This window comes from Camelus bactrianus, chromosome 13 (genome assembly GCF_048773025.1).
Source record: "Camelus bactrianus isolate YW-2024 breed Bactrian camel chromosome 13, ASM4877302v1, whole genome shotgun sequence".
NCBI lineage: Eukaryota > Metazoa > Chordata > Mammalia > Artiodactyla > Camelidae > Camelus > Camelus bactrianus.
Window position 1 is genome coordinate 79,280,702 of NC_133551.1, and position 25,647 is coordinate 79,306,348.

Here is a 25,647-nt window from a genome sequence, read left to right on the forward strand (position 1 = left end):
GCCGTCCCGCAAGGCCGCCCCGGGCAGGAGAGAGGAGGCGGGGCCAGACTTAGGGAGCAGGTGCAAAGTGCCCGCCCAGGGGAGAGGCAGCCACAGCTCAGCGCAGACCTTCACGCTGCCGCGCCCACTCACTCGCCCGCAGCCTCCCACAGCGGTCCAGCTGAGCGCTTGTTGCCACCCCCCGGGTTGCCCAACGGCCGGATCGTCGGAGCGATCGCGGACCGACGGCCCTCGCGACTGTTGCTGGGCCCACCTACCCTGCCGATCCGCAGCCCAAAGGGGGCAGGACGTCGGGGCGTTTGGCGACGCTCCCCGGCTCTGACAGCGGGCGGCGAGCGCGGGCGGCGGACATTGGCGACGCTCCCTGGCAGTGACAGCGGGCGGCGCGCGAGGGCGGCGGACTTTGACGACGCTCCCCGGCGGTGACAGGCGGGGCGGGCCGGTGGCGCGGCGGCCTGGTTTCGGGGCGGGCGGGCGCCGAGCGCCGAGCGGGCGGGTGGACGGGCGGGCCGGCCGGGGATGCCGCTCAGGACTCCGCGGTCCTCGTGCCAGTGAGCTCCCCGCGCCGCCGCAGCCATGACGGTGGAGTTCGAGGAGTGCATCAAGGACTCGCCACGCTTCAGGTGCGCACCCGGGGCGCGGAGCGGCCCTTTGTGGTCGGCCAGGTCGCTGCCCCTCGGGGCAGCCTCGGCTGCCGGGGATGGGCGCGGGCAGGGTCGCCGGTGCCGCCTTTGTACCCGGCGCTGGGGCTGGCGGCGAGAGCAGGAGGACCCGCCTTGGACAAAGCCCGCAGCACAGCGCCCGGGCCTGAGAGCCCGGAACAAAAGATGCCCCTTGTGCTGGTCGTCTCGCGCGAAGGGTGCGCGCGTGGGGCGGGGCGGCCGCTGTCAGTGCCACCTCTCCGTGAGAGTGTCCACCCCGCTTTGTGTCTGCACCTTCGTGCTGGCCACCTGTACAGGGCTGAGACCTTGCCGGGCCCTGCAGTCTGGCTCTGGCCAGGGTCGTCAGGGTGCACAGGGCGTCTGCCCCTGGAATCTGTCTCGGTCCGCATGCCCAGAGCAGTCAAGAGGGACAGGCAGCTGGAGCTACGTCTAGGGTCTGGGGCAGCTGCTTGGCAGGGATGACCTAGGCGCCTGTAGGGGTGGGGGCTAGCTGAGCAGACTGGATTCGAGGTATTGGTGGAGATTCTGGGCTGTTCCCAGTCCTGGGTTTGTGCTTTTAGTCTTTCCTGGGAGTGCAGGCGTGCTTATCTGGGTGGACAAGTTCATGGTGTGTACATACGCTTTAACGGGGCACTTCTTGCGTGCCAGGTGCACATGCTTGTGTTCCAGTGCACATGTGTCAGTTCTGCCCCTCTGCGCCCTCCCTTGAGGTGCCAGACCCTGGGCATGAAATGTGTGGGTGATCTGCACCCCTGAATTGGCATGCTTGATGCAGGCGTGCAGACTAGTGGTAGGTGCACCACGCACGTGCACGTCATCTCTTGGTGTGGATACATATCCGTGGTGGGTGTTTATCACCCAAGTATGAGTGTAGGCACTAAACACACGTTAATCTGTTCATGTGTATCCAAGCATGGGGTACGTATCTGTGCGTGTGTGCACGTATCCATGAATACACGGTCTGTGTGAGCACTGTGCTACTGTGTGCAGGCACATTTGATTGCACAAACACATGTCTTCCCTGCTTCTGTGCACACTTTGCAAATGCATGTGTGTGTGCCGGGTCTCTGGGTATGTTAGCAAGAGGGCCTGTTGTGGGTGCCTGGCAGGTCTCAGCATCAGTACCCTTGTCCCTGAGACACTGGAGCCAGCCTCTTGCACAGCCACCTCACAAGGGGTCAGCAACAAAGATCTGGGAGGGCTGGATGAGGGGTTAGGGGGTCAGACCAGAGAGCAGCCCCAGGCCCTGGACAGAGGGCTGGTGGCCACCCTCCATGTTCTCCCATCTTCTGTTCCTCACTGAGTGAGAGGTGGGGTGAGCAACTCAGGCCTGATCCCATGTCTGGACCCATGATCCTGGGCCCCCACCCCTGCCCACTGTCCTCTAGAACCCAGCTGTGGGAGGAGGTGTAGCCAGGGTCTCAGCTGGGGGCCTGGTCCTGGCCCCTCGATCAGAAGCCCCGTGTTCCCCCTTCCCCTTGTGGAGGGGCCCAGGCCCACTTTGCCTGGTTGGATCCAGGCTGCCAGCACCCCATTCACCTCCAGGCCTTCCCTTCCAAACCAGCCTGCTGGTCTGTGGCACCTGCGGTGGGGCAGTGGGTGCAACCACTGCCTGGGGTTTGCCAGGCTTCCTTTGAAAGTGCCCAGCCAAGCCTGGGGATGGGGCCAAGGAGATTCCCCAGACCTTGGCCACAGAAGCTGCATGGGGGTGGGTTTTGGGTTTGGGCTGAAATTTAATGGGGCTTTGAGGCCCTTCTGGAGTCCCCCTGTCCACTCACCATTGGGTGCTACGCTGAGGATGTAACCTGGATTTCATGGCAGCTGGGAGGGGCAGGGAGGCCTAGGGTGGGGTTGGGTGGGAGAATGTGGTCCGCAATGTAGGGCCAAGTGGCCCCAACTCTGGGAAGGGGGACCCTGCCTATGCGCTCTTGACCTGGGGAGAGCCCCATAGCCGCAGGATGCAGGTGACAGGGTGGGGGGGATCCAGACTGTCAGACAGGCCTGAGGTGCCGCCTGGCCCTTGCTCTCAGTGCCCCCTCCCCTGGGTGGGGCTTCAGGAGCTGAGTCACGGCTCTGATGGGGGAGCAGATCTCATCCCCCTCCCCATCCTCCAAGCTACTGAGGAGACCCTAGAGGGCGGGAGAGGAGGCCTCGGTCTGTGGTCCGTGGGGATGGGGAGGGGAGAGCTGAGTGGTGTGGGCCCTCAGGACAGGGCCCTCTGCTGACTGCCCACCTTGCCCCCATGAGCACATCTGTCAGCATCCAATGCAGCCCCACCCTCACCAGCTCCCTGGGGACCTGGTGCCATCTCCCCAGAGGTGACAGCTCTTCACACAGCTGCCCAGGGCATCTGGGGTGGCTGGGACGCCAGGAGCTGTGTTTCCTTCTGCAGTACCCTGTCCTAAGTGGGTGGTGCTTCCATACCTAGGGACCCTCAGAGAGTTAGGGAGAGGCTACAGTGGTGGTCATGGTCCCTGAAGTCCGAGCCTCCTGGAGACCCTGTCACAATTGGCCAAACCTCAGGCCAGGGCATCCTGCTGGGGCATAGGCCACCACCAGTCCAAGCAAAAGTCCCCTCTGACCCCTCCCTGTTCTGGAACTCAGAGTCCCCTAGGCCCCTAGGAAAGGAATGGGGCTGCTCAGAGAGGAGGAGGTCCGGGGAAGCATCCATTCTCTCGGTGGCACTCTCCCCAGAGCCCCTAATTGAGGGCATGCTGGGCTACCCACCATGTGGGGGACTAGGTCCCTCCCCATAGGGAAACCCTGGAACACGCCCCTCCCCTTACAGTCAAGGGGGGGGGCAGCGAGAGCCGCTAGACAGACCTGGACAGCCTCCTCTCTGCTTGACTCACCCTAGACCTGGCCCTGGAGGCCTATCTCCATCCCCTGGCCTGAGCCCCACTGCCCCATTGTCCTTTGCCCCCAGGAGGCCAGATGGGCCCAGCTTGCCAGCTGAGTAGGTTGGGCGGGGTGCTGGGATACTGGCCCTATTTCCCTATTTCCTGTTCCCGGAGCATGGAGGGGGTTGGTCACGTGTGTGATCCATCTGCCTCTCGCTTTCCTTCCGGGATTCTCTGTCCAGTGGCTTCTCTGGTGATGTCATGCATTAACTCTTCCCTCCCCGGCAGCCCCATTGTCAGGCTGCCCCAGAGGGAGTGGGCTCCCTCAAGGTCTGAACCCCCTGCCTCCAGATAGACAGTGCCCGTTTGGTATTTTGAGGTTGGGGGAGTCAACAGGAGGGGGAGCAGTCCCCTGCAGCTGGTCTGGGGTCTCACGGTGCCACAGAACAGACAGGCTTGCAGGCTCTGGCTGAGACAGGCCTGCCCCAGGGTCCACCTGTCCCAGGCTGGGGTGGGCTGCAGCAGGAGCTGAGGGATGGGGGCATCCAGTGGGGTCTGGGGTCAATTCTGAGACCTGAAGAGGTGCAGGGGCTGGAGGGGGTGACCAGTGAGGCTTGGTGCTGGCCCTGCATCTGCACCTCCACTGGGGCTGTGGCCCCTCCCTCTGTCCTAGGGGCTTGTCTGACCTCCCCCCAGCCCTGGGTTCCAGACCCCAAGTGGGAGCATCACAGCCACCTGGCTTCTTCTTGCCTAGGCTGGTGGTGGTCCTGGCAGATCTGGAGTCAGGGACCTGGGTCCTGTTCTGTGCCCTTCCCATCCCCACCCCACCCCAGGGCGGTGACTGCCTCTCCCAGACTCGTCCTGGTCTGTCTGAGGGACATGGAGGCAGGTGGGCCTACAAGAGCCAGTGGCCATCGGCAGAGCAGCCCCCTCCCACCACAGACCCCTTTGAGGAGGCGCGCAGGTAGATGAGGCCGGGCCTAAGTCCGTGGGGGAGGCCCTCTGCAGGTGAGTCTCCAGCTACCCTGTCCCTCTTGCAGGGCAACTATCGATGAGGTGGAGACAGACGTGGTTGAGATCGAGGCCAAACTGGACAAGGTAAGGGACGGGGGCCTGGGTGCACACCGAGGGTCCAGGGCTGTACTCCCTGTCCCCATGCCCAGCCCTGGCCCAGCTCACCCACAGCCACCAGTGTGGGTGTACGTGTGTGCAGGACGTGGGTCTGTCGCTGGCCCCAGCTGTGGTCTGCCATACCCATCCCAGGGTGCACCTGTCTCTGCTTGGGTCTCATCCTACCGAGCTGAGCAGGGGTGGGCTGTGGTGGGGACAGTGCCTCTGAGTGACTGGGTTAGGGGCCCAGGGCACAGACAAGGGAGGGAGGAGGGGCAGCACCCTTCAGCTGCCTTGCTGGCTGGTCCCACTGACCCCTGGCCCAGACCTCATGCCCACCCCAGCCCTGGGTTACCAGCTCGGGGTTTCCCCGTCCTGCTCTCACCCCCCACCCTGGAGCCAAGGCCTGGGCAGCCCAAAGCTGTCCTCCCGGCACCAAGTGGGCTCAGGAAGGCAGGCAGGCAGGCAGTGGGGCTCCCTCCCCTCCTGGGGCTGCTCAGGGCAGCTGTGTCCTGGGCACTGATGGGCCCTGAGCTGAGTTCCGGCTGTCTGTGGGTGGCCCCGCCTGAGTGGCCTGGCCTCTCAGTGGTGAGGGCTGGGGCTCACTGGTGGCGTGGGTGTCCCCTTTCCTGTCTGCAGCTGGTCAAACTGTGCAGTGGCATGATCGAGGCCGGCAAGGCCTACGTCACCACCAACAGGCTCTTCGTGAGTGGCGTCCGCGACCTGTCCCAGCAGTGCCAGGGCGACACTGTCATCTCGGTGAGGGGGCAGCTGACCTCTGACCTCTAGTCAGGGGCAGGCACGGGCAGGCAGCCCCCTGAGGGTGCCCGGGCCCTGGCAGGGCTGGGCTGCAGGGGCGGCTCTGTGGCCTATGGGCGGGAGGTGCCAGCCACTTGGGGGCATGGCTATCCCATCTGAGCCAGGGTCTCCCCTGCCCCCAGGAATGTCTGCAGAGGTTCGGAGACAGCCTGCAGGAGATGGTCAACTACCACATGGTAAGCCCTGGCCGGGGTGTGTGTGTGATGTGTGTGTGGGGGGGCCGGCTTCCTCATCCAGTCATCCCGTCCCAGGCAGCGCCTCTACAGGCTCCCTCATGCCCCGCCCAGCCTGGAAGGCTCCAGGCTGGCTCAGAGAGAGCTGAGCTGGCAGGGGCGGACTGTAGGGGAGACCACGGTCCCGCTCCTGCAGTCTGGGGCTGGGAGGCACGTTGCTCAGAAGCTGCTGTGTTCCAGGTGAGGGCCAGACAGCTGCTGGGGAGGCACCTGGATCCCCCCGGGGCTGAGGGCAGTGGGGTTTTGGGGTGAACGAGGCCTTAGAGGGTGACCCAGGGCCACCAGGCAGGGGTCACTGGCCAGGTGGTGGAAGCCTCTCCTGGGCGGACCCCACAGCTACTGGATGTTTCCCAACCTCTGCTCCCTGGCCTGGGTCTGGGTGACCTTGTGCCCCTCAGGGTCCCCCACATGGACACACAGGGCCGACTGAGGCACATGTGGGTGGTCAGACTATGGCCTGGGAACCAGGGCCCCAGACTAAACAAGGGGCCCCCTCTCCCGCCAAGGAAGTTCAGAAATAAACCAGCACAAGACAGCTTGTCCTGTCCAATCTGTCTGTTTGTCTGTCTGCTCCTGGTTGGGGCCCAGCCCTCTCCCCACATGAAGGGGTCTGATTCTGGGTCCAGGCAATGCTGTGGAGAGACCTCTCCAGCCCCCCACAGCCACCCCACTCTGCTCCCCAGGTCAGACCCCTCAGGGGCTCTGGCTGTGTCTCCGTCCTTTCTATTTCAGGGCTGGTCCTCCTCAAGGTAGCCTCCCAAGACCAGGGCAGTGGGTGTCGCTTGGTGCCCTGTGTGTGTGCCTGCCTTGTCCAGGCTGGTATGGGGGCGCCAGAGGAGGGGGTCCATCTGGGGCAGCTTTGGCCTCTAGTCTGGCCGAGAGCCAGAAGCGGGGAGATATGCAGGTGATCACAGCTGTCACCCCTGGGCGCTGACCCCAGCCTGGGTTCTGCGCCTAGTACCCTGGACCCTGTGAGGCTGGTTCTGTGAGGGTGACCAGCTGGGGCCCAGTCAGGGCTGGGTGGGGCTTTCCCTGGTTCTCACCTGGGGGACAGGGACCTGGCCTCTGGGGTCATGAGGGGATGGACCCCTAACACCTCCACCCTCCCTTGTCCCCCAGATCCTGTTTGACCAGGCCCAGAGATCTGTGCGGCAACAGCTTCACAACTTTGTCAAAGAGTGAGTGGCCCTGCGGCCCTCAGGAGGCCTGGCCTCTCCCGGCCCTAGGAGGGGCAGTGGTGACACCCATGCTGGAGTGGGGAACACACACAGCTGTGCTTGATCTGGGAGGGTCCAGGGCCCTGGGCCCAAGGCCTCCAGGTTCTGGGTGGGGGTCTCAGCAAGGACAAAGGCTAGGCTGAGGAAACAGTGCCTGGAGGGCAGGGCGAGAGTTCACCAAGCACAGAGGGCAGCCAGGAGGGCCTCAGGCAGGGAAGGGTGAGGCCAGGGACAGAAGGGTCAGGGTTGTGGTGGGAGGAAGTGGGGGCTTGGCAGGGGCCTGAGCTTAGCGCCTGTGTATGCAGTTGGGGACCCCTGAGTGGAGAGTCTGGAGTCCAGGGTGGGGCTGGGGGTCACCCCAGACTGGATCAGTCCTCGGAGTGAAGTGGGAGAGGGAAAGTGGGCCCCTCAATCGGGGAAGGGGCCTGGACAGGGAGGGGAGAGTGATGGTTGCAGGGGTTGGGGGCCTGGGGCTCAGAGAGGACAAGGGGGACTCTGGAGCCTGGGAGCAGAGAGGGAGCATTTCATGAAGATGGGAGACCCCACATGCACCCCACCTCAGACCCCTGACCTGACACCCTCTGGCCTCCAGGGACGTGCGGAAGTTCAAGGAGACCAAGAAGCAGTTTGACAAAGTTCGGGAGGACATGGAGCTGTCCCTGGTGAGGAACGCCCAGGCCCCGAGGCACCGGCCCCACGAAGTGGAGGAGGCCACAGGTGCCTTGACCCTCACCCGAAAGTGCTTCCGCCACCTGGCCCTAGACTACGTGCTCCAGGTCAGCTGCTGGGGTTGGGTGGGCGCTGCTTCTGTGTCCCTACACAGAAGGGGCTCCTGCGGCCTGAGAAAACCTGAGATGCTCTGTCTTGGGGAAGGACATGGTGAAGGGGGGGAGCTGATGCCCAAGCAAAGACCCAGAGTTGGGGACTGGCCAGGAGACAAGCCAGGGCTTTGGGCTTTGGGGGCGGAGGCCTTGAAGACCTTTCTGAGGTGGCGCTTGGAGGGACTTGGAGCAGGGGTGAGAAACCTTGGCTTTGCCTCTGGGGGGGACCCAATGTCCTGAACTGGAGAAGGACTTTGGAACCATGGGAGGATGGGACTGGCACCAGGGCAGGGAGCTGAAGTTGAGCTGAAGGTCTCCGGGAACCACTGGCCGCCTGAGTGGACTCTGCGGCAAGGTATGGCCCGTGGCCTACCTCGGCCCTGACACCCTTCACCTGTTCATTCCTCTCCTGGCAGATCAATGTCCTCCAGGCCAAGAAGAAGTTTGAGATTTTGGATTCTGTGAGTGCTGGGTGAGGGGGCAGGGCTTGGGGGGGTGCCCTTGAGTACAGGTGTGTGCTGCAGGTGTGCTGGGTGTGGGTGCACAGGTTTGGGATCTGTCCCCCCGCCCCACCTCTGCCACTAAGGGTGGGGCCTCACCTGTGCCTGCCACCCCCAGATGCTGTCCTTCATGCATGCCCAGTACAGCTTCTTCCAGCAGGGCTACAGCCTGCTGCACCAGCTGGACCCCTACATGAAAAAGCTGGCGGCTGAGGTGAGCCTGCGGGGAGGGGCACCCGGGCCAGGGCGTCAGGGGAAGGGGTCCACTTCCCTCCCTGTGTCCCTCCTTGTAGCTGGACCAGCTGGTGATCGATTCAGCAGTGGAAAAGCGGGAGATGGAACGCAAGCACGCGGCCATCCAGCAGCGGGTGAGGCCCTACAAGCCAGAGGGCCACTGCCCCTCACCCATCTCCATCCGCTGACCTGGGAGGCCCGCCCCAGGATACAGGCTCCATCCATCCCCCAGGCCCGCCCATTCTGCAGGCTGACGCTGATCCTGTTTGGAACGGCAGTCAGAGGCCAGGGTCCCGATCCCTCAGGGGCCTCAGCACAGTGGAGCGGTCACTTAGAGGCCAGAGCCAGCCCCTTCAGCCCACAGACGCTGGGGCTGGAGCTGGGACGGGGTGTCCTCCTGGGGCCTCTGCTCACCTGTCAGACAGCTGTCCTGGCGCTGCCCAGGGCCGAGGGGCTGTGGGCGGGTGCTGCTATTTCAGAACCGAGCAGAGCCTGGCAGGGCGGGGGCAGGGCTTCACTCACTGGCTCTCTCCCCCTCCTCCTGCCCCCTCCTGCTCCCGCCCACAGACGCTGCTGCAGGTGAGTGGGCGTCCACCCTGAGGGGAGGGGAAACCAGGTGGGCGGGGCCTCTGTCCTCCCCGCCCCGCGGCGTTTCAGCACCAAGGACACCTCCGCCTGCCCTGCGATCGCCAGCGAGAGGCGAGAGGTGGCTGAGCTGGGACTGCGTTCCTTTCGGGAGCAGCTGCAGCTGTTTCTTCCTGCCCCCCCACCCCCGCCAGGAGAGCAGGTGGCTGGGCCTTCTCTCCCCCTGCCGGACACACAGGACAACACTCAGTGTCTCCCCAGCCTGCGTGAATGGAGCTCTGTCAGGCTGGCTGGAGCAGCCCAGCTGGCGACATGAATGGGGGACTCAGGATGGGGGAGGCAACTTCCTTCCTGATCCCACAGCCTGCTCTCTCTGCAAGGCTGGGAGTGGGGCTGGAGCTTTCGGCCCCCAGCTGTGATGTGTGACATCTGTCCCCACCCCACGGGGGGGGCGGTTTGGGTCAGGAAGTGGCTGAAGAGACCCTCTCACCCTTGGTCTTGGGGGAGCCTGGGAGGGCAGCAGTGTCCTCACGGCAGGAGTGGGTGCTCACGGGGGACGGGCTCCAACCGCCCCCAGGACTTCTCTTACGATGACCCCAAAGTGGAGTTTGATGTGGATGCGCCCAGTGGTGTGGTGATGGAGGGCTACCTCTTCAAGAGGGCCAGCAACGCCTTCAAGACGTGGAACCGGTGAGGCAGGGCCTTTCCTCTGGGTGCGGGGCCACAGGGTGGATGAGAGGGCCGCCCCACCTGACCTCTCCTGGCCCATCCGCCCGCCCAGGCGCTGGTTCTCCATCCAGAACAGCCAGCTGGTCTACCAGAAGAAGCTCAAGGTGCGCTGGGCCTGGGTCAGCAGCAGCTGGGCCTCCCCACCTTGACCTGGGGTGGGTGGCTGGTAGTGGGGGGTCACAGGGCTGAGGACACTGATGGACACCAAAGCCTGAGTGGTCAGGGGACAGAGACCACTTAAGCCTCAGCCGGTTTGTATCTCTAAAGCAGAAGAACAAGCGGGTGGTCAGTGCAGGGCCAGGGCTGCGTGCTGAGTGCCAGGGTCACAGTGGTGCCGCCCACAGGACGTGCTGACTGTGGTGGTGGACGACCTCCGGCTGTGCTCCGTGAAGCCCTGTGAGGACATCGAACGGAGGTTCTGCTTTGAGGTCGTGTCGCCCACCAAGTGAGGAGGCCCAACCCAGGGCAGGGGTACGGAGGGAGCCACCGCCTGCCTGGCCTGACGGTCCCCTCCCTCCAGGAGCTGCATGCTGCAGGCCGACTCAGAGAAGCTGCGGCAAGCCTGGGTTCAGGCTGTGCAAGCCAGCATTGCGTCAGCCTACCGGGAAAGCCCGGACAGCTGCTACAGTGAGGTGGGCCCTCCCAGCACCTTGCGCATGTGTGCACGCCCATGTGCCACAGGGAGACAGCTCCTGCCGCCTGCATGCAGGCTGCATGTGCATTGAGTGTGTGCATGTGTGCATGTGCAGGTTCGCACCTCAGGGGCCCTAGCTTGTGTCGGCACCTGTGTCTGGGGAGGGAGAGAGGCCCCGCTGGGGAACCCGGGGTTGGGGCTCCCTGAGGGCTGAGTGGTACTCGCCCTGCCCCCAGAGGCTGGACCGCGCAGCATCCCCATCAACGAGCAGCATTGACTCTGCCCCTGACTCTCGGGAACGCAGCGTCAAGGGTGAGAGTGTGCTGCAGCGGGTGCAGAGCGTGGCTGGCAACAGCCAGTGTGGTGACTGCGGCCAGCCGGACCCACGCTGGGCCAGCATCAACCTGGGCGTGCTGCTCTGCATCGAGTGCTCAGGCATCCACAGGTGGGCCCACTGGGCAGTTGGGCTGGGGCGTGGGGGTGGAGCCACGCCCTGACTCACCCCTGCCCCTCACCATCCAGGAGCCTGGGTGTCCACTGCTCCAAGGTGCGGTCCCTGACTCTGGACTCATGGGAGCCAGAGCTGCTGAAGGTGTGTGGGGTGCCATCGCAGGCGCCAGACCACAAGTGGGGGGGGGCGGGGGTGCAAGCTTGCAGGGGGGGCGGCTGTGAGTTGGGCTGATGTCTAGTGCAACCCCTCTGGCAGCTGATGTGTGAGCTTGGAAACAGCACCATGAACCAGATCTACGAGGCCCAGTGTGAGGGGCCGGGCAGCAGGAAGCCCACAGCCAGCAGCCCCAGGTGAGGTGGTGGGCAGCCTGGACAGGGCTGGGGCGGCCCAGCCCGTGAGCTCAGCCTCACGTCTGCCCCTGGTCCAGGCAGGACAAAGAGGCCTGGATCAAGGATAAATACGTGGAAAAGAGGTTCGTGCGGAGGCCACCCTCAGCACCAGCCCGGGAGGCCCCTCGGCGCTGGCGAGCGCAGAAGTGTCAGCGCCACCACAGCTCCCCCCGTGTCCCCACCACCCGCCGCAAAGTCCGGATGGAGCCCGTCCTGCCTTCTGTGGCTGCTCTGTGCTCAGGTGGGAGGGGGCTTGTGGGTGTGCCCCAGCTCACAGACCTGGCAGGGCTGGGGAGAGGGCTTCAGCGGCGGGTGGGCCACCAGACCCTGGACCCCTGGGAGGCCCAGGTGGGTGGTCAGGAGGAAGGGAGGCAGGGCTCACTGGTGCTCTGGAGCTCTGCCCACCCCCAGCATGGCCTGGTTCCCGCCCTGCAGCAGGCTCTGTGGAGCCCAGGTTCCGCAGAGACTCCCTCTTCTGCCCAGATGAGCTGGACTCCCTCTTCTCCTACTTCGATGCAGGGGCTGCTGCGGCCGGTCCACGCAGTAAGTCCTCTGCTGCCCACTCCTAGCTCAGCCAGGGCAGCAGAGTGGGGGCCAGGCATGGCTTGTCCAGAGGGTGGATGAGTGATGGACAGCTGTGGCCACTTACTCAGAGACTGGGAGGACAGGCGTCCTTGCAGGAGGGAGTGGTCTGGGGATGGGGAGGGTTCAGGGGAGTCAATCAGGGCTAAGGGGTGGTCTTGAAGAGCTGGGGGTGACTTGGCCACTGACTTGGAGCCTGGGGCCATGACCTTCAAGAGTGATGTGTGTGCATGTGCTTGTGCTGTGTGCACACAGGAGTTTGCACATGAGGGCGTGAGGGCACAAGCGGGTATACATGTGAGTGCATGTGCATATGGGTGCATATGCAGGGGGTGCGCATGTGCACGTGTGTGCTGAGGGCCCCATGTGTCCGCAAGTGCCTGTGGGGGCCGGACAGCTGTGTGCTGGACCAGCTCCCGAGAGACAGTTGTGTGCATCTTGGAGTTGGGGGCCGATGCTCCAAGTCAGGGCCCTCCCCCCATGGCTGCCTGTTAGCGTTCTTCAGCAGCCACTGGCAGGGGCACACAGGGAGCCTTCCTGGGCAGTGTGGGCAGAAGGCATATTCTGGGGCCAACGACTGGAAGGGCTGATGGGGGTGGCAGGGGTGCCCTCGTGCAGCAGAGGGCGCTGCCTCACCATCCCTAAGCCTGGGGCTCTCCTGGGAGGGCTGCCCTTGGGCCAGCTGGGCCAGCGTTTGCTCACTGCTTCTTGGGGCCATGTCTGGGGCTTGGCAAAGACCCCATCTCTGGGCAATGACCTTCCAGTATGCACTGGTCACAAACAGATCTGCCCAAGGCTGTGATTCAGCCCAGCCACACTGATAGGGCTGACCTGTGAGAGGGTGGGCTTCCTCTTGGGACTGTGCTCCTGGAGGGGGTGACCATGGGCTCCTTTGAGCTGTTACTTGATTTTCTCCGCTTTCCCCCCAACCCTGGGTAGAGCTCCTGTCTGCCCCCTAGTTGGGGCTGATCCTGCCCGTGATGGGTGGGGTTCCAGCCTGCCCCTAGGGGTCTGGGAGGAGTCAGAAACGCTCAGCACCTCCTCTACCTGCGGGCCCTGCAGGTCTGAGCAGTGACAGTGGCTTAGGGGGCAGCTCCGACGGCAGCTCTGATGTCTTGGCCTTCGGCGTGGGCCCTGTGGTGGACAGCGTCACTGAGGAGGGTGAGTGCGTGCCTCCCCTGCCCCGGCCCCGCCCATCCCCTACTCCGGGCTGCGTCACCGCCCCTGACGGATCCCCTCCCCGCAGAGGGTGCAGAGTCGGAGGAGTCCAGCGGTGAGGCTGACGGAGAGGCGGAGGCCTGGGGCCTGGCAGACGTGCGCGAGCTGCACCCCGGGCTATTGGCGCACCGTGCGGCCCGCACCCGCGACCTCCCTGCGCTGGCCGCGGCGCTAGCGTTCGGGGCCGAGGTCAACTGGGCTGACGCTCAGAACGAGGGCAAGACGCCTCTGGTGCAGGCCGTGCTAGGGGTAGGTGGGCACCGGTCTGCACCAGGTTTCCTCAGTGTCTTTGCGGCGCGCACGCAAGGGCCCTGGTCCTCTGCTGAGGATGGTGCTTGGTCCCGTCTGGGGTGCCCAGGGCGGCGTTGGGGGTGCAGGGGCCCTGCGAGGGACCAGTCTGAACCACCCCCGGCTTCCCAGGGTTCCTTGATCATTTGTGAATTTCTCCTGCAAAACGGAGCGGACGTGAACCAAAGAGATAGCCGGGGCAGGGCGCCGCTGCACCACGCCACGCTCCTTGGCCGCACTGGGTGAGTCGTGGGCGCCCCGCTCCCTGCGGGCCCGGGCTGCCCGCCAGTGCTGCCCTGGGCCCGTCCTGACCTGTCCCTTCCGCCCTCAGCCAGGTCTGCCTGTTCTTGAAGCGTGGGGCGGACCAGCACGCGTTGGACCATGAGCAGCAGGACCCGCTGAGCATCGCAGTGCAGGAGGCCAACGCAGACATTGTCACACTGTGAGCGCATGCAGGGGCACGCGGGGGCGGGTGGGGGTAGTGCAACGGGGGAGGGGCGGGGAGGCGAGAGCTCCTAACACTGCCCTCCTCCAGGCTCCGTCTGGCTCGCATGGCTGAGGAGATGCGTGAGGCTGAGGCGCCCCCAGGGCAGCCAGGCTCCTTGGCGGGCAGCAGTCCCACTGAGCTCCAGTACCGCAGGTGCATCCAGGAGTTCATCAGCCTCCACCTGGACGAGAGCTAGGGCGGGCCGGGCCAGGCAGCGGCGGGACCCCCGCCCGACCCCCACCTGCCCTGCCGGGCTGCAGCCTGGCAGGCGCCGACCATGGGCCCATTTCCAGAGAGCCCCGACCCTGGGGTGCTCCTGGGGCCCCTGCACCTGCTCTGCCCTCCTTGGAGCTGCCCCGACCCCCAGGATGGGGAGGGAGGCAGAAAGGACCCAAGCACTGAGTCTTCTGAAGTTCCACGTTCCCCCGGGAGATGCTGCATCATCTGGTGCCCCTCACCCCACCCAGGGACCCTGTGTCTTCAAGTGCCCCTTCTCAGGGGGCCTCGGTTGCTCATGTCACAAACCACCCTCAAGGCCCCATGCCACTTTGTGCCCCAGTCTGCCCTCAGGGCCTGTGTCACCTCGTCCCCCTACTTCACTGCCCCAGAACACTGACCTGCTAGCTGGGTCCCTCCTACACCCCCAGCCCCTCCACTAGGCCCTGGGGCTGGCGGCTGGCCACCAGCACCCTTTGAGGGCAGAAGGGGCATCCCATCCAGGGAATCAACCCGTGTACCTCACTTAGTGACCCCAGCATCCAGGCTGGGCTTCTTGGGTGCTTGCGGGAGGGGGTCCTCTGGCCTGGGACCTCTACCCTGGCTGGGCGGGGGCATCCCAAGGCCACGTGGCTGGCCACGCAGGCCCTTGGGCCGGCAGCCCCACCCATCCCTGCCTCCTCTAGAGGCACTTGTCCCAGAGCTGGTGACAGGGGCATGGCTCTTCCCACCCCTGCATCCAACGTTCTTTGTCACGGACTGAGTGGGTTTTCTACAAGGACCTCATTCTCACTTTGTCTTGTGTCTTTTCTCTGTGGACTCCAGGACCAGCTTGACCCCCTAGCTCTGCCTGCTGCTGGGGGGAGGCCCCTGCAGCTCGGCCCTGTCCCTCGCCAGCCCTGCCCTCCCCTGGCTGGGCCCACAGGTCCTCGCTCACCCCCCAGGGCCCTCTGATGCCTTCCGCATTCCCCTTCCCTGGAGCCCTGGGGCAGTGGCTGGGCCTCTCCCCAGCCTGGGCCCTTGGCCAGGCCAAGGCCAGTTGGCTGGTCACTATGCAAAGGCTGCCCAGGGAGGCTCCATGGGCAGCAAGGTGGGTGCTGACTGGGCCCCCAACTCCCTCACCTGCTGGCTGTGACCCCTAAAGAGCAGAATTAACTCCTTCCTCTCTCCCTGCTTGAGCTCTGCCCTCACCTCCCACCCTACTGCCTGCATCAAGGCCTTTGCCTGGGCCTTGGCTGGTGGGATCCGCCTCCGCTCCCGATCACAGTTAATAAATGGCCGCTTGCACCCGCTGCCTTGGCTCACCCGCCTCACTCTGCTCTGTCTCATCTGGAGAGGGGGTGTCTCTGGGTCCCCCGCTGTCCCCAAGGGGTGGCCCTGAGTGGGGCAGCACCAGTGGTACCCCCAAAAGGATGCAGTAAATGAGAACCTGATGATCTCTCCAGGGCCCTGACAGAGACCTGGGCTCCTCTGATTAAAACCAGCTCCTGATAACCCCAACTCCCATTCCCAGTCCCTCTGCCCTTCCCTGGGACGGATGCCAACCGGCAAGGCTGGCCTGGGCCTGGGCAAGCCCTGGCCCCCGTCCTCCTGTCCCCCCGCTCCCGCAGCCTCTGTGGCTCCAAAGATGTGGAGGTGCAGCCCAATGTTTTCAGCTCACTCAGGGAAGTGCTGGGGTGGCAGGCACACACTCTAGCCACCAGGTGGAAGTGTCCTGACTTCTGCTGTGAAGCAGCCCAAGGCCACTGAGTGCCTGGGCCTGGCCTAGCCCTTCCTCCCACGGCCCTGAGCTGAGGGCGGCTCTGTCTGATGCCTGCACACACCTGCACATAGGTGTAAACTGGTGTATTGACGCACTCAGAGACACATAGACGTACGCCACTGACACTAAACACAGACGCACTCCCATGTGGAGGTATACCCGCCCCCACACGTGTACACACTCATGCACGTGGGTAGATATTCCATCACACCTGAGACATGGAATTCCAGAGTGGTGGGGACACTGCCCTCCCGGCCCCGGCCCTCCGTGAGGCCACCACTGGGCAGATTAGTGGGGCCAGTGAGGGGCCCCATGTACTGGGTGCCCAGGTGCCTGCCTGCTCTAGTGTTGCTGCTTCCTGGGCCCTGGGTTTGGCTTGACTGGCCAGGGAGGGCCCTGTGGGGCTGCACCGGCCCATACTGGCCAGCCAGGAGAGCCCACTGACGCCACAGTCCCTAGGATCAGACCGGGCTCAGGCTGGCTCCAGTGTCAGGTGTCTCTGGGACCCACCCCTGGCCTAGCTCTTCAGCTGACACTCCTGCCAGAGCCCTGGCAACGTTGTGGGAGATGAGGTCAGCCAGGGCACTGGACGTCTGATGTGCCCCCAGCCACAGGGCAACTGGCTGGCCTCTGGCTTGGCGTGGGCGCCCTCGTGGCTGCCCTGGGCTGGCGCTGAGCCGCGTGGAGCCGGCGGCAGCACAGCAGGAAGGTGAGGGCCGCGGCGTCCAGCAGGAGCTCCAGCACCTCCAGGACCGAGAGGACGGAGGAGCCGAACCACAGGCTCCAGAGGCTGCCCATGGCCGAAAGCAGCCGCGGCACCTGCGGGTGTCGGCGGGTGTCAGCGGGCCGTGAGCTGGGCGCCCGGGGTGGGGGCCCTGCTCCCTCCTCCGCCCTGGGGCCCTGGCTGGCTCACCGAGTAAATGGGCGTCTCGTCCACTGTGCGGTAGTTGAGCTCCTGGTAGAGGATATTCACCTTGGCAAGGTTGCTCCTGGAGCAGGACAGAGACGAGGGAGGGGCTGGGCCCTGGACTGACGCTGGGCCTCCTCAGGGAACTGAGGGACGAGGACGGCAGGGGGCAGGGCCCAGACATGAACTCTGGAGGACGGGTGCACCCACCTGGGGCTTGGGCTCCTGTGGCCTGGCTTGCCCAGCACGGACAGGGTCCAATCCTGCACACGGAAGGCTCTCTGGGGCCACTGTTCCTCCCAGCCCCAGGCACAGCGGGGCGGGGTGAGGGCAGCACCGTGGGGACACGGGCCCGTCTAGGGAGAGCTCTCTGCCCGTGAGGCCCACCTGCTGGCCCGCCCCTCACCCCACCCCTTCAGGGACTCACGGCTGACTTGGAGGAAGGCCACCTGGAGGTCCCTGCAGAAAGCCTGAACAAAGACTCCCTGGGAGAGACAGACCTCGTCACAGCCCTGCGCGGCGCCTGGGCCATGCCCGACCCAACACCCACTGCTCACCTGCAAGGCCTGGGGCAGCGGGCGGCGCAGGGAAGCTGGTGGGTCCCCAGGTCCCTGTAGAGGCGGTAGAAGCAGTGACCTGGGGAGAGGGTCACAGGTGAACCTGTTAGGAGCCACCCAGAGGTGGTGCGGGGGCGCCAGTGGAGGGGCAGGGCGAGGGCTCACCCCAGGCCGGGTGCCGCAGGTAGCTGCAGTACTCAGCCCCCGCAGGCAGGGGGTAGAAGTAGTAGCCGCAGGAGCAGGTCTGCACCATCAGCTGCTGGAAGCAGGAGACCAGGCAGGCCTGGGGGGACAGCAGGGGACTGGCGCTGGGAGTCCTGGAGCGGCCATCCCTCTCCCAGGGTGCCTGCTGCCTGCCCTCCCCCAGCCCCTACCTCCCTGAGCTCTACTTCCCCTGATTCCTGACCTCCTTGCCCTGGCCTCCCCCACCCTCACCCCCACCCCCTCCCTGGGCCCCCTCCCGGGCCTCCCCCCACCAGCCCAGGCTCACCTGCATGGTGTAGGAGGCGTTGTACAGCAGCGGCACGTCCACGCCTTCGGTGCTGTCGGTGCATCGCCCGTAGGGGCTCCCGAGCCAGTGCACCTCGTCCTGGGGGGGAGGGGTACTTCAGTCCTGCCATGCTACCCTCAAGGCCCCAGGGCTGGGCATGGAGGTCGGGAGCCTGGAGGCTGGGGCAGCCTACCTCTCGGATGCCAATGGTGGTCTCCGTCCCTGGCCGGACGCTGAAGCTTCGGTGCTCCAGGAAGGGGGTGTGGTCACGCTTGTGGATCATGACTTTGACGCCAGCCTCCGTGGACAGCAGAGGGAGGTGGTCCTGCTGCTCAGTCCTGAGGACCAGGCTGATCCCTGGGGGAGGCCCAGGGTGAGGCCATACTGGCCTGGACACCCCCACCCATACCCGGCCTGGGCCGGCACTCACCATGGGTGATGCCCGGGCACTGTGTGGCCCAGATGCCATCGAAGGTGTAGCAACTGCCGTAGGTGGGGTGGTGGGATGTCTGGAAGTGCCTGGAACGAGCGGCCACGCTCAGGCCAGCACACCCCCTTGACCCCTCACCCTGCTGCTTGCAGCCCCAAAGGACCACCACCTGCCTTATTTCTGGAGGGAGCTGTTTGGCCACAGACCGCTGGGTGGGGCCGAGGGGAGCGGCCAGCCGCCAGCCTGCACTCACCGGGCCTGGCAGTCCTGGCCGTCGTAAAGGCAGGAGAAGATGAAGTGGCTGCCAAGGCTGCGGTGATGGTCCTTGTGGGCAGGGGGCAGCAGGGCCAGGATGTTCACATAGTGGAAGCGGTACCACTCGCGGGCAGCTGTCACGCCTGAGGAGTAGGCCCGATGGATGCAGTCACCGCCAGAGCTGTTACACTGCGGGGTGTGGGTCAGTGTGGAGGCAGCCTGCCCCCGAACCCCACAGAGAGCCCCAGAGGGCGATGGCATGCCGGGCCCCCTCCAGGGCCAGGACACTCACCAGTCTGAAGCCCACTCTGTTCTGGCCGCCCAGGGGGCTTAGCTTCTGTAGGCGGACCGCGCGGTCCAGCTGGAAGTGGGGCTCGGGGCCCAGGTCCTTGGCTGCCAGGGCGTCCCGGGTCTTGCTGACGCTGACCCCATACAGGGAGTAGATGTTTTCCTGGGCGAAGTCGTCCAGCGCCTGCAGATGGCGGCGGGCTGGGCGCGGCCTGGGCGCAGGGTGAGGGAGGGGGCCAGCAGAGTCAGAGCCAGCCCCCAAGGGCCCTGCCGTAGCCACAGGCACTGACGCTGAAGGGCATCGAACAGGACAGCAGCCCCCCCACCACCACCCCGCCGTCCTCTGGAGCCCGGAAGGGAGCTCTGAATCGGGAGCCAGGGCTGCAGAGGGAAGTCAGACCCCCAGCCTGGCCTGGCCCCCCACCTGGTGACCCCACCACCCTCTGGTGTGTTCACAGCCCCTCCCTGTCTTTGTTCCTGCTGCCTCCTCACCTGGAATGTGGCCCTGCTCCCTTCTCCAGGGCACCCGTGATCAAAGTCCAGCTCCAGGCTGCCCTCCCGGAGAGCACCCCCACCTCTCCTCCCCCTCCCTAGGTTGGCCAGTGCCTGGGTGTCACTGCAGGGTGGCACTGGTCACACCAAGCTTCAGCTGGCTCCACCTGCCCATTAGCTCCGCCCCAGGGCAATGGAGCGGGGCAGGCCACCCATGATGGGGGCTTCATGAGCCAGCAGGGCTCCCACTGCGACCGCATGTGGGGAGATGCTCCAGGCTGGCCCCAGCCCTCACCGGTGTGGGTTCATGTCACACAGAGTGACCGACGGGAAGAGCTTCCGCTCCGAGTGCACGGACACGGTCATGATGACTGGGTAGCGCCAATACTGCTCGAAGAGGAGCCCAAACTGCCAGTAGAGCATGCCCAGGGTGCCCACGAGCAGCAGCCCCCAGGACACCGTCTTGAGGCGGTTCTGGCTGGAGCAGATGAGGCGGACAGAGCCGTGGATGGTGGTGTTGGTGCAGAAGAAGGTGACCAGCTCCCTGAAGGAGGCATGGAGCTCCACCAGCCTCTCCCCACACTCCACCTTGGGCTTCCGGGTCCCAGGCCCCCCACCAGCTGCTGGGGCCCTGGCTCCAGCCTGTGTCAGAGAAGCGAGCCTCAGCAGGGCTTCAGCTGCCCGGCCAGACTCCCTCCCCAACAGGTCTCCCCACCCCGGCCCCTCGGACCTCCCTTCTCTGTCCCTGGGACTCCCGGTCAGTCGCGTCCCTCAGCCCCAGGGGCTCGGCCCAGCCTGTGGATGCTCAAAGGAGGACTGTCAGCAGCTTGTCTATGCTACAACTGCCCCTGCAGCCATCCCCCGGTGACACCTGGCAGGGCACGAGGTGGCTTCCTCAGGCACGTCCTATCACAGCCAGAGCTGAGCCTGGGCGGTAGGGTCAGGGACAGCAGGGGACATGGCATCTGGGCTGCACCTGGCCTCATTTACAGGAGGCTTGAGGCTGGGTGGGTCTCTGCTGCCGTCCAACAAAGGAGAAGAGGGCCTCTGTGCAGGGGCAACCAGGTAACCTGCTTGGGGTGGGCCTGGAGCCCCATGTTGGGAGCTGACTTGACGATGGCCTCCACCAGCCCTCAGCAGCCAGCACAGCCACACTTGACCAGGACTGATGGGGCCGGGCAGGTCTGGCCACATCTGGGCCGAGGGTCGGGGGTCAGAGCTGAGTGCTGCTCGTCACCGTGGGCCCAGGCTGGGGGCACTGTCCACTGAGCTAAGCCCCCAGGGACACTCCATTTGTGGGCCTTGGGCAGAGGCTGGTGGGCCAGACAGTGGTGGGGACCTGAAGGACCGAGGGGAGTGGACCCAAGGTCTGCCTAGCTCTCAGTGCTCCCCTGGAGGCTCCAGCGTCCCAGGACCCAGATGCCCCAGCCCACAACGGGGACATGGAGCCCTGACCAGGTCAGGCCTACTGGCCCGGTACACGTGCTGAGTCACTGCCTGGGTTTCCCGTGGACTTTCCATACTGCCCCCATCTTGGTCTGAATCTTTAGGCCTTCGTGCACCTGGGTGCCATCTCCTGGGCTCCAGCCCGCTCTGGCCACCCATTTGGACCTGAGCTGGCACCTGAGGAGGGGGCTGAACCAGGAAGCATCTGCTGTACCTCGGCCAGCACCTGCTGGCCCCGTAATCCCCAGTGGGCTGCTTCCCTGAGCTCTGGGATCAGATGTGTTGTAGCAAGCCAGGCAGCTGCATGGGGCCCCAGCTATGAGGTGGTGGTGGATCAGCCTTGGCCTCAGGTTTGGGGAGGCAGCCCGGCCAGGAGACCTGCTGGCATGGCGGCCGGTGGTGGGTCCCGCGTGGCCCAGGGCAGCGCCTGCACCTGTGTCCCATGATCATACCGAGCCCTCACAGGTAAGGCAGGACCTGCAGCCATGGGATTCAGGTGAGGCAAAAGGGACTCCAGAAGGTTCTTTTTGACTCCAGTAACCACATTTCTCTTCCCCGAGACTCACACAACAGACCAGGCCCCTCCCACCCCAGTGGGGGCTGCCAGGGCAGGAGGAGGGAGGCTCTGGAGGGCTTCCTTAGATGGGGCGGGGCCCAGACACTGGGGCAACACACTGGGGCGAGCGCGGGCACCGCAGGTCCCAGATGCCTCGGCCGCGGCAGCAGCCGAGTGCACGGCCCCTTCACCCAGCACACACGTGCACACACATGCGTGTGCACACACTCCTCTCCCACACAGCAAGCCCTTTGTCAGTTCAGTGGGGCTGCATGGTGAGAGGCGTGTACAGAAGCACTGCCCTCGCCCTGCGTGTGCGTAGGTTCCAGCTGCCATGAGGAGCGCAGGCCCTCCACTTTGGCTGGGGAGACCCGGGCGATGGCCCGCCTGGCTGCTCTGGCCAGGGCTGGGGAGCCCACCTCAGGGACCCGGTACCTCGAGGCAGCAGCCTCCCTGTGCAGGCGCCTCCATCCTCCTGCTGTGGGCGGCCGGGATGGTGGCAGGGCGGTGGCGGCTCTAGCTGTGAGAAATCGGGCTGTGGCCCGACCCTGGCCAGGCAGCCTCCTATGAATAACAGGCTGGGCGTGGGGAGAGGCAGCAGGGAGGGGCCCAGCTGGGGGCAGCCACACCTGCTTTGGTCCCGGAAAGCGAAGCCTTCGGGGGCCAGGAGGGAGTCCTCCCCACCCCACACCTCCACCTTGCGAACCTTTCTTGCCCAATTCCTGGGAGCCAGGTCTGGAGCCCTGACCCTGGCTGGGCATGAGGAGCTTGGGGTCTCTGGAGGGGAAAGGAGTACCTGTGTTGGGCTGAGAGCTGCCTGGATGTCCCGTCTGCCCTCCCCTGAGCAGACTCCACTGGCTCCCACGGCTACTCCTGCTCCAGCAGACCCCACAGGCCCTGATCCTCCCCTCCCTGCCCATTCTCCTACCACGCCTGCGAGGGGTGCCTGCTCGCCACCACCTGCCTGGCTCTGACCACTGGCGTTGGTGGCTAAGGGTTGCTGGGCAGGGGCCTCCATTCCCAGGACACAGGTGCCCCTCAGGACCAGCACCTAGCCCTGAGACAGGCGCTGATGGTGGTGACAAGCTGGGCCCTGGTGAGGAGACAGCACCTGTGATGTGCCAGCAGACGCGAAGACCACAGGGCACCCACAAAGACGGCACAGCACATGCTCAGAACACATACCAGAGTCAAAACTGCACCATCTCTGAGGCTGAAACCCTCAGCCCAAGTGTGGTTGTGTGAGGCCAGATGGTGTGCTGAAGGCAGGACAGTCCCTAGCCCCACTGGCCCCACTGGGGGACCCAACATGGCCCTAGGATGACCCAGAGACTTTGCCATCCCAAATGACCAGGCCCCCAGTCTGGTCCCAGGTTTGAGGGGTCACCTTCCCAGGCAGGCTCTGGGTTCCTGACACCCCACCTCAGATCAGTGCTGAGGACCTGGGCTGGGATAAGGAAGGGAGCCCTACCCAACTAGGCCCTTCTGGTGGGGCCTTGGCTCTGAGGAGGTGTGAGGTCACCGGCCTCGTGGCTTTGGAAGGAGGAAGATGGCCAGTGGGGACACCTGGGAGAGGGAAGTCAGGCTTGGGGCAGAGCTGAACCTGGACTCATCTGGGTGTGGGTGTGAATCACAGCTTTGTCACTTACCTGCTGTGCGATGCCCAAGTTACTCAACCTCTCTGTGCCCATTTCCTCAAGTACAAAGTGGAGCTGAGTTTCCCCTTCGTGCTCAAGGCTCAGAGATGATACCAACTGATGTCACTGGTGCGAAGACGTCCCCCCTGGGCCAGCATCAAAGCCCCCAGACTCACACAGGCCTGGGGTGTCTTAGGCCCACTGTCCCTGAGCGATTTTCCTTCAGAGGGGGTGGGCCAGGTTACTGAGGGGTAGGGGGCACGCTGCCCTGGGGGAAGCCTCTTAACAGAAGAGGCAAGTCTTTAGAACTGGAGTCACCTGTGTCTCCCAGAGTCAGAAAGGCTGTTAAGATGAGCCGCGGGAGCCTAGGTCTAGCCAGAGGGTCCTGGCCAGCCAAGGGCAGCTTGCAGGCAGCAGGAGCCTGGTCTTCCTGTGTTGGAGTGACCCTGGCCAGGGCCCGGAAGGGCTGCGATGTGTCATGCCCCGTGAGGCTTGAGGCACATCCAGGCAGGAGGCAGAAACCCACTTCCCTCCTCCTGAGGAGGCCGCCCCAGAGCACGGGACGGAGGGCACAGAGACTGCGTCCAGGGGCAGCAAGGCCGGCAACCACCACCCTCTTCCTGGTGAGGCCCCCGGAGGAGCAGGAGATGCAGGCTGGGGCAGGACAGGGCGTCCCCAGCTCCAGACATGACATGGGCCCGTGGGGCCACTCCGTGATGGCTGTGTGTTGAAAGGATTAGAGAAGGGACAGGCAGAGGGCCCTGCATCCCTGCCCTCTCCCCAGAAGGATGGCTGGCCCCAGCCCTGAGGACAGCTGAGTACAGCCCTGCTGGGCCTAGGGTACTGAGGCCTCCCCTTCCAGGCCAGGGCTGCCCTGCAGACTGTGGGCACCTGGCGTTTTGTGGGACCCGGGCTCAGCTTCCTCACTTGTAGGTATTTCCGTCCTCGGGGGCAGCTCAGAGTTGGCCCTGGGGGGATTCCAGCACAACCTTGGGGGTGAAGTCTGAGCCCAGGGACTCTGTGTGTGCCCGGGTAGGCTGGGGTCATCCTCCCTGGGCCTGGGGTTGGTCCACCTGGAGTGCCTCCTGCAGGCAGGTAAGAGCCCTCAGTGGTACAACTGCAGTGTTGTACCATCCGCGCCCCCTAGGCACTGACCGCAGGGCCTCCTGTCACCACGGAGGGGCTCCTCCAGGTACCAGCAGCTGGGGCGGGCATGGTGGGGGCTCAGGGTCTGGCCACGTGTCTGCCTCCCACCTGTGCTCGAATCCCCTGACACCTTGGGGTGGCCTCCCTTACACAACTCTCCACGGGCTGAATAAAAGCAGCTGGGCCTGCCCTGCCTGGGGGTGGCAGCACCCTGGAGGAGGCAGAGGAGGGAAGGGGGTGCTAAGAACTTTCTGAGTGCAGCAGCAGGAGGTGGGTCTGGGGACTGCCAGCCTCCCCAGAAGGAAGGAGGGCCAGGGCCAGGTAACACTGCAGGCTGGATTCCCACAGGCTGACTCACCTGGTGGTGGACTGATGGACAATGGGCACTCCTCTGCCCAGGGCCTGGGGCCAGCCCTGCAGTGGCCACTAAGGTCCTGCCTGAGGTGCTGTGGGTGGGCCAGACTCAGAGGTGAGTATGGCCACTCACCTACCCTCTACCTGTGGCCATGGCTGGACCTCTTGGTCCTTGGAGTCCACTGGCAGCTGCCATGTGGTCAGTCACCTTGTTGACTGGCGATCTATCTCAGGAGGCAGGCAGGGTCATGGTCAAGGGTGAGAACTTGGGATTTGAATCTCTGCCTAGCGACAGCCCCCCTGGATCCATCCAGGCTGATGACCACAGTCAGGGCGGCATCTCCCCAGGGACAGCCCAGCCCCGACTTGGCAGGCGGGCGGTGGGGAGTGTGCTGGCCTGCCCAGACCCCCTCCCGTCTGCCATCCTCATGGCCTCCAAATGTTCCCCAGGCAGATGTGGGGTGGACACCACAGCTCCAGGCCCTGTGGTCAGGGCTTTCTCTCAATGATGCTGTCCTGGGAACAGTACCCTCTGCTCCCAGGGCCTCCCCTGCCGCCCCATCTTCCTCCTCTGCCTCCCCCGCCCCCAGGGCCAGGGAGGGGACCGTGGGAATGGAAAGCCGGCCTCAGTGCAGTGTCCACTGGTGCATAATGACCCTATTCATGGGTTGGGTGGAAAATTCGATCGGGAAACAGTGCAACTATTTTTATGAGGACAGTTCTCCCAATGGGCAGGGCCTGGGCAGGCTTGCCCACGGCGGACCCCACCTGGCACAGGTTCCAGCAGGGCTCCGGGTCCCATCTCTCACTGTGGCCACACAAAGCCAACTGGGACTTGAATCTCAGGGGCCCCGGGTGGTTCTGCCACTGGGGCCTGGGGCCCCCGCGTGCCTCCCACACTCTCCTGTTAAGTCAGCACAAGAACTAGGACCCCCAGACCGGACTGGGCCGATCCTTAGAAAGGGGGCCGTAGGGACAGTGGAGGTCCTGGTGAACCCGGGCGGGGCTCACGCCGGCGCCGCGGGGGTCACCCTTTAAGTGGGCCTGTCTTCCCAGGGAAGGCCGGAGATCGTGAGGAGGGAACGTGGGGGTCCGGGACCCTTGCGACAGGTGACTGCCCCCGGGGCCACCAGCCAGACAGAGCTGTGGCGGAGGGATCTTCGAACCAGGAAGCCTTGGCTGGCGAACCAGACCGCCGCGGGGCTCAGGATCCGCCCCGCGGAGCTGCCCGCCAGTGCGCACGCGCAGACTGTTTCCGCCACAGGGGGCCGGAGGCTGCAGCGAGACGCCGGCTACGTCCGCCTGGTCGCCT

The 25,647-nt window shown here is 65.0% G+C and overlaps 2 protein-coding genes across 3 annotated transcripts; one reads left to right on the forward strand and one right to left on the reverse strand.

Moving 5' to 3' along the window:
* The first annotated feature begins 77 nt into the window (after window positions 1-77).
* ACAP3 (ArfGAP with coiled-coil, ankyrin repeat and PH domains 3) lies at window positions 78-15,307 on the forward strand. 2 transcript variants are annotated; one of them, XM_074377717.1, is made up of 23 exons: window positions 78-623; window positions 4,543-4,600; window positions 5,252-5,371; window positions 5,554-5,607; window positions 6,784-6,842; window positions 7,474-7,657; window positions 8,119-8,163; window positions 8,321-8,416; window positions 8,496-8,570; window positions 9,599-9,711; window positions 9,803-9,854; window positions 10,095-10,195; window positions 10,271-10,382; window positions 10,621-10,829; window positions 10,907-10,976; window positions 11,091-11,185; window positions 11,263-11,465; window positions 11,663-11,767; window positions 12,869-12,967; window positions 13,053-13,273; window positions 13,445-13,554; window positions 13,644-13,754; window positions 13,848-15,307. In XM_074377717.1, the coding sequence occupies exons 1-23, from the start codon at window positions 577-579 to the stop codon at window positions 13,993-13,995; spliced, it is 2,487 nt and encodes an 828-aa protein (XP_074233818.1). In that variant the 5' UTR covers window positions 78-576; the 3' UTR covers window positions 13,996-15,307. The 2 variants fall into 2 exon arrangements, with proteins under 2 accessions (XP_074233818.1, XP_074233817.1); XM_074377716.1 differs by having other exon boundaries at window positions 79-623; window positions 11,660-11,767.
* A 45-nt stretch (window positions 15,308-15,352) lies between these two features.
* Window positions 15,353-24,447, reverse strand: SCNN1D (sodium channel epithelial 1 subunit delta). Its single transcript, XM_045518422.2, has 13 exons — window positions 21,634-24,447; window positions 19,492-19,838; window positions 18,709-18,916; window positions 18,415-18,605; window positions 18,162-18,250; window positions 17,925-18,088; window positions 17,732-17,830; window positions 17,407-17,524; window positions 17,242-17,320; window positions 17,112-17,169; window positions 16,895-16,947; window positions 16,691-16,766; window positions 15,353-16,596 (listed from the first exon to the last, which is right to left on the reverse strand). Exons 1-13 carry the CDS (start codon window positions 21,667-21,669, stop codon window positions 16,351-16,353), a joined length of 1,764 nt encoding a protein of 587 aa, XP_045374378.2. The 5' UTR covers window positions 21,670-24,447; the 3' UTR covers window positions 15,353-16,350.
* Window positions 24,448-25,647: the final 1,200 nt, after the last annotated feature.

Coding starts and splice junctions, on each gene's coding strand:
- SCNN1D (XM_045518422.2), bottom strand. CDS start 21,669: ATGGAGGCGCCTGCACAGGGAGGCTGCTGCCTCGAG. Junction 17,321..17,406: donor CCTGCGGCACCCGGCCTGGG/GTGAGCCCTCGC, acceptor CCCTCTCCCCAG/GTCACTGCTTCTACCGCCTC. Junction 16,767..16,894: donor CACAGGAGCCCAAGCCCCAG/GTGGGTGCACCC, acceptor GTCCTGCTCCAG/GAGCAACCTTGCCAAGGTGA.
- ACAP3 (XM_074377716.1), top strand. CDS start 577: ATGACGGTGGAGTTCGAGGAGTGCATCAAGGACTCGCCACGCTTCAG. Junction 624..4,542: donor AAGGACTCGCCACGCTTCAG/GTGCGCACCCGG, acceptor TCCCTCTTGCAG/GGCAACTATCGATGAGGTGG. Junction 8,164..8,320: donor AGTTTGAGATTTTGGATTCT/GTGAGTGCTGGG, acceptor TGCCACCCCCAG/ATGCTGTCCTTCATGCATGC.